Source organism: Xiphophorus couchianus, chromosome 21 (assembly GCF_001444195.1).
Source record: "Xiphophorus couchianus chromosome 21, X_couchianus-1.0, whole genome shotgun sequence".
Lineage (NCBI taxonomy): Eukaryota > Metazoa > Chordata > Actinopteri > Cyprinodontiformes > Poeciliidae > Xiphophorus > Xiphophorus couchianus.
Window position 1 is genome coordinate 16,724,586 of NC_040248.1, and position 15,791 is coordinate 16,740,376.

At 41.0% G+C, this 15,791-nt stretch overlaps 1 protein-coding gene across 2 annotated transcripts; it reads right to left on the reverse strand.

The window, feature by feature from the left end:
- Positions 1-1,866: 1,866 nt before the first annotated feature.
- ipo4 (importin 4) lies at positions 1,867-12,627 on the reverse strand. Of its 2 annotated transcripts, XM_028004562.1 has the most exons (30): positions 12,248-12,313; positions 11,856-11,942; positions 11,399-11,478; positions 11,262-11,303; positions 11,045-11,174; positions 10,759-10,938; positions 10,292-10,357; positions 10,078-10,179; positions 9,896-9,979; positions 9,634-9,789; positions 9,498-9,551; positions 9,304-9,413; positions 9,115-9,223; positions 8,789-8,918; positions 8,501-8,614; positions 8,284-8,397; positions 8,052-8,175; positions 7,763-7,874; positions 7,545-7,681; positions 7,385-7,462; positions 7,222-7,279; positions 5,861-5,966; positions 5,568-5,761; positions 5,434-5,484; positions 5,156-5,281; positions 4,084-4,310; positions 3,861-3,993; positions 3,662-3,766; positions 2,838-2,907; positions 1,867-2,653 (listed from the first exon to the last, which is right to left on the reverse strand). In XM_028004562.1, the coding sequence occupies exons 1-30, from the start codon at positions 12,311-12,313 to the stop codon at positions 2,523-2,525; spliced, it is 3,276 nt and encodes a 1,091-aa protein (XP_027860363.1). In that variant the 3' UTR covers positions 1,867-2,522. The 2 variants fall into 2 exon arrangements, with proteins under 2 accessions (XP_027860363.1, XP_027860364.1); XM_028004563.1 differs by lacking the exons at positions 10,759-10,938; positions 11,045-11,174; positions 11,262-11,303; positions 11,399-11,478; positions 11,856-11,942 and having other exon boundaries at positions 2,523-2,653; positions 12,248-12,627.
- Between the last annotated feature and the right edge of the window lie 3,164 nt (positions 12,628-15,791).

Below are 15,791 nucleotides of genomic sequence, written 5' to 3' on the forward strand. Positions count from 1 at the left end.
AGAGCTCAGGTCTGCGTACATCTCCACAGCTCAGAATCGCCACCCGGCTAGTATCTGCATCGGCACAGGCCGGGAATAAAGAACAGCTGGAGACGGGGGGGGGAGCAGATAACACTTCCTCAACAAAGAGAGTGCGGTGGTGTTGTTGTCGGTGGTGGAACAGTGATTCAAGCTGGCGGCGGACAAAAAGCAGGCCTCCTTGGAGGAGGGGGAGGCCGAGCCAACGGGCAGGAAGCTCCATGAGCCGCAACGTGTGATGGTGCGCGTGGAGGTGGAGCAGGACATCCCCATGTCGGTGGCGTTGCCCATCGAGCTGCAGGCGGATGGTTCTCACCAAGCCTTTCCCTTCCTGGACACCACGCTGGCTGATCTGGGCATCCAAGAGTGAGTCCAGAATTTAGATTTATGGGCCGATCTAAATTGTAGTCGACAATACCTAGAGTTTGGTCCTTTTCAGTGTTACCTGAAGGTAGAGGGTGCATTATCAAACATCTGGTTTACGTGTCCAGGTCAGACGTGAAGGAGAGGGTGGTCTGGGTCGACACCAAGAAGACGCAGGTGAAGAACAAAACGGGGAAGCTGAAGGAGAAGGAAACTACCATCCTGGAGGTATTTGATCCGTTACTGGGAAAGGGCATGAAGATTAGGCGAAAAGCAGAAAAGCAAAGTTGTGATGGTGTGTTTTTATGCTGCTTTAGGTGCGAGTGAAAGCCAAAAAGCCAGGAGATAAACAACTCCAGGAGGTTCTGTACAGCACAGAAGCCCACACTGACCGCTCCTTCTGCCGGACAGAGATGGACATTCAGCCCTGGAAGCAGGGAGATCCAGGTCTGTACGCAGCCCATCTATGTAGACATTTAGATTTTACATCTTACAAAGAGAGGGAGGAATTAAATCCTGCATGCTCCAGAACTCACACAGCCACTCAAATAGCAGAAAGCTCAGACTGATACAGATCACATTGGTGTGCTAAAGTCTTGTGGAGTGAAGAAAGATCATACCAAACCTCTAATCACTGGAATACAGAAGACTTGGGACACCACCTGTATATCCATTTTCTCTAGTTGAAAAATAAGAACTGCTCACTGCCACTCAGCAAGAATGAGTGGGCAAAAATTCAGCTGTAAACAGATATGCTAAATGGTGGTCCTAGTCTGAAAACTATGCATTATTTTCTTTCCTTTTCATAAAGCACTAGTAAGTATATGGTTGTAACATAACTAAGTCTGAGAACATTTGCAAGTGATTGTACAGAGGTGTACAACGGCTTACAGGGCCATTGAAGACGATATGATAAACATTGTAGAAAAAAGCCCAAACTTTTTTCACATTCCAAAAGTCAAGATTTTTTTTGACTTTTGGAAGTTTTCTGAGCTTAAAAAGGTAAGGTTTTTCCAGCAAATGTTCTAACTCTGAAATTTCCTCTCTCTCTTTTTTTTTTTTTTTTTTTTAGAATTTGTTAGAATTTCTGAGATTCTTTGGCGGGAATTTACTTTTTTGTTTCTCATCTACAAGGGCAATAACACAACAATGTCTTTTTGCCCTAGGGGAGAACAAATTGAAGCCTGTGGAGATGACCATGACGTTAGGCCTGGAAAACCGTCAGCCTGGGATCAACGAGGCTCAGGATCAACGAGACATCTGATGCGTGACAGGATAACAAAAACACAAAACAAAGAAGAAGAAAAAAAACAAACATGAATCAACAAGGAGTAGATTTATTGACAAAATCAGAGTTGACATGTTGGAAAATTTTGTTTTTTTGTGGTGTTTTTTCAAATGCATTTTCAATTTTAAACATCAAGTAACTACAACGTTAACCAGATATGAAAGTTGCAATACGGTAGCTTTTGTGCAATTGTTTTATTTTGTTTTATACTTTCTGCAACACGTGTGATCATAAGATGGGAGATGTGCAGCATATACTGACAGGATAACTTACTGAGCAATAATAACCGTCTAAATCAGAAAACAGTAAGAGTTTTTTGAGTGAATTCTAGTTTGTGAGGTGGTATTAGACCACTAATGGTGTAAAACTACAAAGAGACCTCTGTATGAGGCAGTGGAAATTGACTTCATAGGTTAAACAGTCTCTACTTTGCATAAGATTATGGAAAAAAAAATAGGCACTTAAATGAGTTCAGAACAAAAACTGGTGAACTTATCAGGAAATTAATCAGTAATCTAAACTCCTTACCTCATACCACTTGGGGGAAACTGTAAACTTTGTCGCTGTTTGAGTGAAAATGATAATTTTACAAGATCAACAAAAACCAGAACTCAAAGAGAATGTTAAACAGAACTTCTAAATACCGAATGAACTTGGAAACGTTTAACACAAGAGACTGGGATGCAAATAAATTAGACAAAGAACTTATGAATGCAGTAAAACCAGTAGAGTGGCTGAAGTGCTATATTTATGTCAAACAGACAAACGTCCCCCTTCCCCTCCTACAGTGCAACATTCGTTGTCCTGTCAGACTGTTTTACTGTTTGAAGGGAAGACGAGGAACGTGTTGGGGCTACGAGGAGGTGACGGCAGCGCCGAGTTTGGCTTGCTGCTCTGCGGGGAGGGAGGCCGCCGCTGCTTGGAACTCTGCACCATGCTTGTGGGCCAATTCTTTCATCAGCGAAACCACGGTGCTCTGGGTTTCTGGGAGAGAAGATGAGAGGCAAGCTAAGACTCGGTGTGGACAGCTAATCACTGAAGACAGATTAGTGCAGCTGAACTGAATACTGAAGAGCTCTGCACAGACGGCAGCTCTGAATCCCAACTGCAGCACCACATATTTTCAAACGGTCATCGACGGCTGAGATCACAGATGAATGAGGTTCACCTTTATCAACATCCTTGTGGCCAACGACGTGACTGGAAGCAGCAACAATGGGCTTGATTAACTTCACCACCTAAACAAGAGAAGAAGAGCAACAGAGCTTTCTGAGCCTTTGGACTCTAAACACAAACTTTGTCTTATGCTGCATTTATTAGGTTTTTACATGAAATATAATATTTAAGAAATATAATAAAAGATGAAACGGACACAAAGGTTGTCGAGTGTCTGGTTCAGGGCTATAAAATACACTGAAGGGTATTTTTGGTCTAGTTTCTAGTGTGAATGTCTTAGTACTCTTGAAATAAGACAAAACAAACAGGTAACCTTTCAGCGAGATAGATGAGCTTGTTTTAAATAAATAATTCCTTCATATTGATGAAAAAGTACTAGGCAGATTTTTTTTCACTTCTAACAAGACATTTTGCCCATGAAATTATTACTAGCACCATTTCATTACCATAACAGAATTACTGACTTAAAACAAGCTTGCTGAAAAGTTACTTGTCCATTAGTTTTGTCTTAAATCAAAAATATTTGCACTAGAAGCTAGACCAAAACAACTTGGAAAGGTTTGTTTTTTGCAGTGCAGAATGTAAACGTTAGAAGAAATGACTTCAGGTCATTACTGCTGAAAACTTCTAAAATAGAGAAAACTTCTGTAGTTTCATTATTTTTAAGTGGTTTTAGATTGTTTTTAGAGGTCTTAAAATAAAAAGAGGGATTTTTACAGTGACTGTATGCCCTGCTTTGACAAAAACATAGGCAGGTGTGAACTATTTTCCATTCTGGAGCAGGAGTGTTGAACAGAAAGTGGGTTTCTGCCGTACCAGGACAGGATTGTGTTTGTAGAGCATCGTCAGGCAGTTAAACACCGTCTGGTTCTCCTCCTGATCTTCTTTAAGTGGAAGATGTGTCGCCAGAGCAGTTACAACCTGTAATTAAAAATACTCATGTTGTGGACAGTTTTTTTTATTTGGCTAATTTTCCGCACGAATGCGAAGCAAGGCTCGTTAAAGTGGAACCAACCTGCTCCAGAGGGACGGCGTCCACGTTGCTCATGATCATCCTGCAGAGGGCAGCACACAGGTTGTCGATCACTCGGAGGTCGGACTCCTTGCCCAGCATGTTTGAAAACACAGACAGCATCATGGGATAGTCTCTGCGTGGCGTTCCGATAAGGATCGACTCAAAGCGTTACGGAGGGCGGAACCCACGAGTCACGGGAAACACGGACAGATTAAAAGGATACGACACGACGAGCGGTCCGGCAGCTTGAGCCAGGCATCCCAGCCCGAACACGCTGTTGTTGCGGACCTCAGCGTCGCTGTCCTTCACTCCGGCGACCAGAACGGGAAGCAGGCGATTGGACAGTCGGCCCGCCACCCCCCGGCCTCCTGACACGTTCACCAGAGCGTGGAGGATTTCTCCAATCGTCCCCAAGGAAAAGGAGCGATCGGCCACCGTGCAGGACGATTTCTTTTAAGAAAATTAAAAAAGGAAATAAATAAAAAACATTTTTAAAAAGCATCCAAATAAGAAGAAACGTGTATATATATATTTCACAAAGCAACAGTAACGGTTTGGAATTGAACAGGGTTTGTGCACTTTTTCCACAACAAAATTCAAGCACTTATCAATAGTATTCAAGGTTAGTTTTCGAACTTTTCCATCATCATAAGAAAAAGAAAAACTACAGAACTAAAAACGACCTTTTCAATTCACTATTATATGACATATCTGACCTGATTTAACTTCAGACAGTAAAAGAATAAATGTGTCCTTGTTTTTTCATCAGGTGTAAGAAAATATCTGGTTTCAACTGTAAATAATGCATTCAAAATTTAGGCTTTTAATCGAATGTTAGAATAAAACAGCAGCTTGAATTTTAAGCACTTTAAACAGAACTAAAACACTTTCTAAATCTTGAGAACATTAATTGAAATGCAAGCATTTTCAAGGATTTCAAGCACCTCTATGATCCCTAATTTAAGTATTTTTTCGAGATCTGGAAATGTATAAAAAATAGAAAGCATTAAAATATTTATATTGCATTTCCATATTTTAATCCTTTACTGTATTCCGTAAATGCTGATTAATTTATTTGCCTCTCCATTTATGGATTTATCCATCCATCAAATAATTCATGGAGGACTTCTTTTTGTTTATAAGGTGTCAATAATAAAACCACGTTTTGCCCATATTAAATCTTTGTCACCAGTAATTCCAAAAGACAACATGAAGTGTGACTTAGAAAAAGACAGATTTAAGTTCGCATCAGCCTAACTAATAATCCACATCTGTGTCAGCTTTCTTAGACTTACAGCTTTGCTCATGATGAGAGGCATTAGATCATTAAGGTAAGGAGCAAACTTTTCTGCGGGAACGCTGGCGGTCACCAGGGGAATCCCTTCTCCTGCAAACTCCTGCAGCATAGCATCAAACTCTGCCTGAAACAAAAACGCAATAAAGAGTGCAATAAATACCACCTCCCTTGGTGGACAAACATTTGCACTTTATGTGAAATAAATTATATACAAAAACTGAGGTATTATTCAACTATTTAAATCTAAACAGAGTGGAACATTGATAGTTGAAGTACCTGTTGTTCTTCATCATCAACCTCGTCGGTGCTACTGTCTTGGCAAGCAGTCTAACGAAGAGAGAAAACACTTGGCTCTTGTAATTCTTTAATATCGAAACTTACTCCAGCTTCCTGTTCCATCCCCCCCTCACCTTTTTCTTCAGCACGTCTCGGATGACGTTGCTGATCTCCTTGAGGTGTGAAGGGTTTCTGAACACTTCCTCCTTGCAGGACTTGATCATGGCGTTCATGGCTTCCAGGACGCCCATGACGACGGGCCGCTCCCGGTCCATCCGCACCGTCTCCACAAAGCACGGGAGAACCACGTCCATCAACTTCATCAGGGCTGATGAGCCCGAGAGTCGGGAGGGAAAGAAGAAGAGAATGTTTTTAACGTCGCTGGCTATTAATTATGAAATATTCATTTAATAATATTCTGCTTTACCCTGGTGGTTGGTCTCAGTGCGATTCTCAGTCCAGACTTTGTGCTGAGCCTGACAGAACTGACCCAGAGCACCCAGTGCTGCCCGGCGGACGTCCTCGTGGGGAAACTGTGGAGAGAACACATTATTAGTGCTGCTCCGAGCAAATCCCCACGATGGAAACACAAAGCACACATTAGAAAAAGTACTGCTGGAGTTTCCTGCGGCAGCAAATATTGGGCTGTTCGTTTTCTGACGCTGCAACTGTAGAATCAATAACGGTGAGCGGGCGGTCAATAACACACTCATTATATATCATCTTTCTGCCACTAAGGTTTTGCAGTTATGCACAAAGCTAAACAATAGGCAGCAGACAAAGGAAGGGGACAGCTGTAATACAACGCTGTCCACGTTTGCAGCTAGCGAGACAACCTAAAACCCATTTTTAGATTGTTCTTAGCTAAATCACAACTGTATCCCAAACTACTGCTTTAATTTTACTGAAAAAGGAACATCGTTTATGAACATTTATAAACATCAAATTAGTAAATGATGACTTAAACTGAGTCATTAGTGGGTCTTCCAACCGAATAATGAACCAAAGCATACAACCAAAAAAAGGCTATTACCTAAAGAGCAACACAAAAATTATTGCAGATAGTCTATTAAGGAAAACATTTCTTCATGTTGAATTTTTTTTTTCAGTATAAGAATGAACTTAATTTAAAAAATGATTTTTTTGTCATTTCGTTTAAGCATGTGGTAATACTGTTCGAGTAATTATGAATAAAATAACCTGAATTGACCTTCAGGACTTCCGCAGGCTTCACCAAGTAACATTTAAGACTTTTAAAGACCATAATCAATGGGATTCAAGACCTGTATATCCACAGAAATGACCAATCTATGTCCAGCCAGCTGGCAATAAATTTGCACTTACCCATGACGGACACACGGGTAAGCTAGCTAGCAACGGTATATTAGCAGCTGGTCAGTGGTAGCCTCAACGATATCGAGTCACAGAACCCAATAAAGATGCTTGAGGGCGACTCAAACTTTGAGTTCCTCGAGAAAAAAACACCCACTTGGAACATACAAGATTAAATAACATATTAAATGCCAACCTACTTTTGACTTAAATTTAAGACATTTTAAGGACGTAATGACACCCTGTAAATAAATTGCATAATACAGAAAACTAGTGTTTGGATTACAGATATCAACACAACTTTAAAGAATAGATTAGTTAGAGACATTTTTTCTTCTGACCATGAATTAAAGTTTAAAAAGGTTATAAGCTGCACTGGAACCATAAATTAGTGAACTGAATGGAACCAGTCAAAGACATTGTGACCAGGCTGAGCGAACATCCAGAGTGACTTACATCTCTCATCTCAAACACCTGCTGGAAGCTGGACTCCAGGAAAGGCTGGAAGGCGACCCTGCGGTGACAGCCCGGAGCAACAACAGGTGAATATTCCACAAGCAAGTACTGGGAAAAAAATAAAATCAAATATTCAAAGCAGCAGAAAGTGAACATGTGTTACCCTGTGCTTAAGGCGATCTCTCCCAGGGCTTCACAGGCATCCTCCTTCTCATCAATGTAGGCGTTTTCCACGCTGAACCTGCAACACATGAGACAAAGCAGAATGACAGCGATCCGTTTCTGACCAGCTGATGTGGCAGTGATTATGTGGCAGAACCCACCCTGCGACGTCGTGGATGTCTGCCTCCGAGTCGTCTTCCAAAAAGTCCTCGTCGGTTTTTCCTCCTGCGTTGTTGCCGTTATCGTCGTCGTCGTCGTCGTCGAGCAGGACGAAGGTCTTGTCTTCATCGAGGTGGGCCTAGAAATCAGTTTTCATAGTGGACTTCAGTTCAGAGAATACCCGCAGAGGGACATGTGTGTGTGTGTGAACACTTTGTACCGTGATGCCTTCATTAGACTTCAGAGCGAGTTGCATCACAGTTGTTATGGCAGTGAGGTGGGGGATCAGGCTTTCGGGCGAGACGGTGGAGACAGCTGAATACAGACCATACCTGATTGTAAAGAGGGAGGAAACTCTTAGAAAAACACTTTCAGCACAAAAACTGTTCCCTCGGACTTTAGGTTTTTGGAGTTCAAGCAAAACCAAAGAGTGAATTTGGTTTATTTTATGCATGCGGCGTTTGGTGTGGCTTAATAGCAGGGGCAAAACAAAAAAGAAAATGACATACGTGCATCGTCGCAGGTCGGGATCGTCGATGGTGTCGGTGAGGTTGAGTCCGAGCTGAATACATTCTGCAGCGAGAGGACTGAAGACTTCCTTGCCGATCATGCGGGCCAGTACAGATAGAGTGTCTGAAAACAGGAACAAGTCGAGACTGTCATTGGTACAACCTGGACAACAAGTTTGTTGTCGTCAGTTTTGGATTGAGAACTGAATTAAAAAAAATGTGGCTTATTTACCGAGGGACTGATTTTGCAGAGGCCTCATCTCCTCTGTGGTGGCGATGAGAAAACCTTTCAGGCTTTCGATCACTGGAGGGAAATAGGGAACCAGCAACTCCTTGGCTGCATTAGCTGAGAACATAAAAGACGATAATGAAGAAGAAGACATGGACCTGTTTTTTTGTAAGAGCCTTCTGGTTGCTTTCAGAAAGTTTGACTCTGAATAAATCCTCACCTATAGCACCTATAGCCGACACGGCCAGCTCTTTGATTTTCAGGTCTTCTGCATTCCTGAGGGCAGACAACATGGTCTCCATCAGGGTGGGGAGGTAGGGCTCAATATCAGATCCTGTTTAAAGAAAAAAAAAAAAAAGTACATAAAGATTCAAGTTAATAAATTATTCCGTCAGGAAACTTTAAAAAGGAAAATTTCAAAATCAAATTTGAGTTCTGTCAAAAACGCTGATTATTTAAGGCCTGGATTGGAGATCAGCTTTATAGTTTGTGAATTAACCTTTCTTACCCAGGTTCTCCATGAAGTTTTCCAGAGCATAAAACGCCTTTGTGACGTGGCCGATCTTGGCTTCGTTCAGGGACGTGAGGTATCCCAGCAGCAAAGGCATCAACTCTGCACAGTACTTACTCACTTCAGGCTGAAAGGTGCAGAATGAAATACAAAGACAGTCAGTTATATTCACATGAGGTGTGTTAGCGTACTAGCATGCAATTTGGTTCAGGAACAATCAAACATGCCAATAATGGTGGAGCTTCTTCTGGAGGTATGCGTTTCTTTGTTTTTAACCTCTGTAAAAGTATATTTTACATGTATTTGTGATTAAAACCACCCACCTGTAAATATTCAGAAAACTGTCCGAGAGCAAAAAGGGCGGCGCTGCGCACCACCCTATTGCTGTCTGACAGACTCTGGCAGACAGTCTGCAGCACTGATGACAGCATCCTGTTAAGCACACACAGACTTCATCAGACTCACATCTACATCAGTTGGGCATTTTGACCATTTATCCTTTTCTAACATACTTGGAGCGTATGTAGTCTGCACACCCCTCAGCCAGCACAGCGAGACACATGAGACCGCCCTTCTTTTGATAAGGGTTCTCACTGCTAAGACAGGCCTGAGTTAGAGGCACCTAACAGGACAGGATGCAGTTAACACATTAGAAAGCTCATACGGCGCGGATAAACTGATGATAATTAACATCTGAATGACGTACAAGTTGATGAAACAGTTTGTCTGGAGGCATATGGAGCGCCATAGTGTCAATCATCTAAAAAAAAAAAGTTAAAAAAAAGTATGAAGTCAAAGCTTTTTCTGACGCGCTAAGTGATGTTGACATCCCTTATCTCAACCTGAGCCGCGCCGTGTTTGGGGTTGTCGCTGTCATTGGGGTCGCCACCGTCGTCCTCTTCATCCTCTGGGTCTTGCTCGCCAGGCGGGGGCGCTGCAGTCAGAATGGGGAAAATGCTCTGCAGGATGGGATTTAGTAGCTTCAGCTTCAACACCGACTGTAAGAAACAAAGAATTTACGGAGATTTTTGCTTTTTGTTATTACTTAGTCAAAGAGAGGATAAACTGCAAGCTATCGGTGGGGGGGTGAGCGTTTCTACCTACATTACTTTTCAGCTTGATGAGGAAGGTGATGCAGGAGAGCGCTTTCACTCGCAAAGAGTCACTCAGCGTAGTGTCACTTCCCACCTAAAACACAAACTCGCATTGAGACACAGGCTCATTTAAAACTACAGTACTTCAGGAGATAATACGGGAGTTAAAAAATGATCAAATTTACATCTCACCTCCAGGCAGAAGCGGACAATGTCTGCGATGTGGGGGACAATGATGGACACTTCAATTTCCATGAGCTCAATTAACACCTCCATGGCTTCAATGGCTTGGGTCTGAGCAGACAAGCATCACAAAACCTACAAGTTAAAACACTGCATGTCTCCTCAGGCAAATCTGACTCAGCAACATCTGAATAAAACAGGAAATGCTTTGAAAAGAAGTTACCTCGTCTGCCTTGATGAGGTGTTTCAGAGCAAGAATCAGACTCGGAATGATGGCACGCATTTCCTTCTGCAGAACAACAAAGTAAATTGTCAAATAAGTCAGTAAAAAAAAAACCCTGAAGAACATAAAAATAATAATAATTGAAACTAGGTATGGGCATTCATCATATCATTCATCATGAAAATCTTGACATGACAAGAATTTTTAACTACTGTCGTCTCAAAAAAATTCAGTTGATGTTTTAAAAAATTGGCCAAAGGTTAATTTTAATATTTTCTCTCATGCAGTTGCCTAAAAATGAAGTACTTTAGAACATAGTTTATCTTCATTTTAAAAATATTGTGATAATATTCTAAGTCCATATTGCCCACCTCTAATTGAAGCACAAAATGTTTTAACTCTTATGTTTGGCACCTCCCACTTCCGTTTAGCCAGGAGAGGCCAAACGGTGAGCTAAACTTGCTCACCATCTCTTCGGTGCCGGTGTACGCAGTAATGGCGGTGAGGGTGAGGATGCAGTAGTAGAGTGCTGAGGGGTTGCTGTAGTCCTGCAGCACGGTGCTGAACAGGTGCAGCAGCTGGCAGTAGTGAGGTTTGAAAGGTTCAGGATTGGATTCTATAACTTTATTCAGCAGCAGGAGGCCAACCTGTCGGGACAAGACAGCTGAAATGACCAACTAAAACCAAGAGCAACATGCAAGCAACATAGCATAAAAAACATTATGAATTGTAGCTGTTAAACGTTAGGTGTACCCGTCTGTCGTGAGGATTGGCGCTCTTGGTGGACTGGTTAAGGAGCTGCAGTAGAGCGGGCCAGCGGTCTGGGGTTTCATGTTTGACCATCATTGCACACAGCTGGGAGAGAGAGTGCTGCACCTTGTGTCTGCAACGCATCAATATGGAACATTACGCGGTGTTAATCTGCAGTACACATTAACGTGTTATTCCTTTGGATTTATCAAGCGCTTACTCTGCTTCCAGGGAGAAGGCTTGGAGCACCACCGCTTTTAGGCTTGAAGAAAAAGGTAAACAGAGTCACAACCAGGCCTGGGTGACGTTGATTTTAGTAGGACAATTCTAATATTTCATTAAAGAGAAGAAGCAGACCTCTCTCTGTCATTAGGGCTGATCTTATTCCAATGTTTCTTCACTCTTAACCTCAGCATCACCGCGGCTGACTGGCGAATCTGCATGCAAGCAGCAAATCAGAGAACACGTAGATGTTGCTGAATTTACAATGACAATAGTAATAATCGCTGCAAGCCATAATCATCTAAATTATGAATAATATGCTTAAAAAACTCCTTGTTTATGTATATGTCCAACCCCCATGCAGACATGTAGAAATGTTTTGACTTTTTTGCCGTATGTGCAAACACTGTTGTCTTGGTCTTGAATTGTGTGGTAATAAATAAATAAAACATCAAGCTTATGATTTAACCTGCCAAATATCATAGGACACAAGAGGAGTTTCATCAAGTGAACACAGGCTTTTTTTTTTTTCAAACACCTACTCAACAATGGCGTTTCTATAGCAACACATGCTATAACTGCTTCAACATACCTCAGGGTTTTGGGAGCCACTCATGACAGCACAAAGGGCTGGTATTATAGCTGGGTCTTTGAAAGCCTGTTTCAGCTGGACTGTGGCCTAAACAAGGGAGGGGAATTGGGGGTGTCGTCAAAAAACTGCTTAGGTTGACAGAACAACAGCATATGTTCATTACTCCAACTTTACAGACAGTAGACATAAATACGCGGTTGCTCAGGTGATCTTGAGCGTATCTAAGCAAACCGCTTGACCGTTAAACTGTCATTTGATTTCAACCGTTAAGTTAGCTAACCTAACTAACTCCCGAGCTGTTATTTCTAACCGCTGTTAGCAGTTATCTGGCTTTCCCTAGACACGAGCTAAAAAAAAAAAAAAAAAAAAAAAAAGCTAGCTTCAGTTATTACCTGCTGTATAATGGCATTGTCGGGCTGTGTCAGCTGTAACAGGATTTGCTCGAGCTCTTCTATCATCTTGATAGTTTCGATGAAATCTCCACCAGCTCTTTAGGCGACCGTTAACGTGTAAATATCGCTCAATAACACGGACTGAAGAGTACGCGGTCCTTTCGCGACGTGGCCCCAGTCATGTAAACAAAGTCTTTTGCTGTTGGTCGGAATGCTAACTCGAGAGTCTGTTAGAGAAAAACCCCTTGAAAAAAACCGCGTGTGTCTGACTGTGAGGAGTCACTGAGTAGCAATGACAGGTATCAGTCTCTGGCTCGGTCAGATCCGCTCTGGAACGTTTGGACAGCACGCGGGACAGAGCACCGGCCAGGAGTTCCATGTGAGCTGAATTAAAGGGACATGCACATTCTTAGGAATAATGAGTGGAAACAGCGCCAACAATTGGAAAGGAGGACAACTGCAACATACTGAAGACTAATATTAAAAATAATAATAATAAAAATAAATCATATATATATATATATATATAAAAGAAAAGAAAGAGAGGTTGTGTTAACTGAATATTTTCCGTATTTGACCGGTTGTTTTTTAATCAAGCTTCTAATGCATTTAATGAGTTTGCAGTACACAGAGAAAACCTAAAGAAAATGTGTGCTTGTTCTCATCTTAACTTATCTTTGAGTTATTTTGTGTTATGTGTTCATGTTTTCTAATTTACTTTGAAAGGCACAGTGGCAAGTTCTGTATCCTGTCACTTTCTGTTTATATAGCATGTTATTACTGCTGTTGTCCACTGGGGGCAGTGAGAGCGAGTTCTTGTGTATAGGCAGCACTGTTCTAACCAATGGAAGTGAGGAAGTTTATAACCTGAACGTTAGCAATTAAGCGAACACAGCTATCTAACGAAAAGAAGTGTGTTTCATTGCAAATATGAGTACGGAACAAGAAAACACAACAGTGATCAAGTTGTGTTCATCTACTTATTGTAGTTTAAATAGAGGAGTAGCAGCTGACTGTTGAGGAAGGAAAGAAACAAGCGCAGTGCGCTGCACAATGATTGCGCATCAAATGCTCCACCTTTAAGCGCTTTGAGTCAAAATGACTGGAAAAGCGCTTTTTTTTCTTTCGAAAAGTATTTATTGTTACTGTAAACATTTTAAAATTTACATTTTTTCAATTATACAGAAATTTGGAAAAAGCGCTATATAAGTTCAGTCCATTTACCATTTACGCTCCAATTAGTCACACATCAGATGACCAACGACAAATATACAATATGGTTACTCTGCTTACGCTAATGGTGGTCTAAAAACGAAACCATTAAAAACTTGACTTAAGTACTCTGTCGGATCTCCTCACCCTCGTCTTTTGAAGTACAGAGAGAGTATCTGCTGGTTTGGTATCTGTGATGACGCGCAGCTGACCACGTGATGCGCAGACAGTTTCAACTTTACGCACAGAGAACATCGCGGAGCTCTCTTATCGATCATTATAAAAACAATATCTGTCAGAGTATCAGCTCTGATCTGGACGCTTTAATGGCCCAGAGACTTTGGAGCGTTTAGCGCAGCTGATCCGCTTCTGCGGGCTTTTTCTCCCGCTGAGGGGAGTGAGTGCGGAATAACGATCAGCGTTTTGCCCTCTTCTAATCACTTCATTTGGTGAAATGTTACCCGATTTCAAAAACGTTCTCACTACAGAGAAAAAGCTAAATGTTCAGCTTGATGACTACAGAATGGAAATAAAATGATTTAATTGGCACTTGGAGGGGGGACAATTAGATTTCACACACACACCCCCACACCCCCTGAAAAACAAAGTGAAACCCGTTTGTTTTTCAGGACGTCTTTGTCTGCAGAGTGTTACTGCAGGGATATACTTTTAAAAAAAATACACTTACATTTTCGAAATAATGGTCAAAAGTCCCATAAACATGTTTCTACACATCGTTCATAGTCTGAAGCAGAGGAGCAAACAGCTTTGGCAAAATAGGTGTGCTGTTTGCTTGTTTTGAAGTAATATTAGTTGAAAGTAATTTATAGGATATAAGGTTCCAGTCACACGTTAATAAACTTTCAACATCTAAATAAATTGACTCATGCTACAATGCTAAATATTGGAATTGCAGTTCAATTCATCCTAATGTTAAGGTCTTCAGAACTGCTTGGATGTGGCTTTTGGGCCGGTTTTATATTTCTACTGCATCGCATTCCATCATGAATAACAATAATATATTTGACTGGTTGGATGGAGTTTCACTCTCCTTTGAAGTCCATCCAATCAGAAAAAAAAAAAAAAGAGGAACGTGGTTAAATCATAGGCGAATGGAAGTGCATGTACCATCATCCCAGTATTTCACAATTGCATTGTGCAGCTCTGGCTTTCTTTAATCCAAATGGGGTCAAAATTACAAATGCAGGCACAAACATATACATGAGTTGGGACTAAAATGTGGCTACATTTCTTTTAGTCATTTGAAGATAAATCACCTACTTTCTGTACAACATTAAACAGCTTGTGGTACAATTTTCTATTTAGAATAACTACAGCTTGTGCTTGGTTTCCTAGCTCAGACTACGGCGGCTCGATATTAGGAAAACATGTGAGCATGTTGGTGAATGCTGCGGTTACTATATGACATGCAATAAATACACAAATAAAAATGTCAAACTATTCTGCTTTGGGCTAATAGAAGGCGGCAGCTGGTAAAAGTGACTAGAAATTGTTCTCAAGTAATAATCACAGCAATCTTACCTAAAGTGAAAGTAAAAAGTACAGCGCACTAAAACAACTCCAAGAAGTACGCTTTTTTTTTTTTTTTAAGTGACTCAGGCAAATGTAAACAGTTACTATCCACCTCCGACAGCAAAAATAAATGTCAAATGGCATGATTAGTATGCACTGACGAGGGTTTCTGTTATATTATAAAATTTTTATTATATTTTTATTTGCAAATTAATATATTTCTGATACAACAATCATCTCACTCCAGATCATATCATTATTTCAAAGCCCAAAACTTAGCTTCTCTCTTCTTCTTGGGTTAAAAGGCATAAAATCCAATACTAAGTTAAACAATATGCAACAATTCAGATTTTTCTAGATGCTTAAACGACATAATCATTTTAAGAAGAGACAAAAAAAATGTAGGCATGCTCTGTAGATAAAACTGCTGTAGGTTCTGTCTTTTCTCTCTTTTATCTCTTTTAGCCTCTTTTAACTGCTTTTTACTTCCACAAGCTGCAGCTTAAACATGTTTATGTGTGTCTGAAAGGCAGTCATACATGAATAGACTGAAATTGAGTAGATTATCCTTTAGGGAGGGTACAGATTGCAGAGAAGAATAAAGAGCTAAAGTCACGCTACAATCTTTGCCTCAGTTGGTGTCACCCTAAGGTTTGCTAACTGTGGCCCCAGCGCTGGACAGTGAATGTAACTCTGCATCTGTTCCATTTGTATGACATGTACGGCTTGTAACATTTGATCATTTTTCGGCATTAAATCTCATTATTTCTAAAGGTAATTTACACTTAGGGGTTCTGGT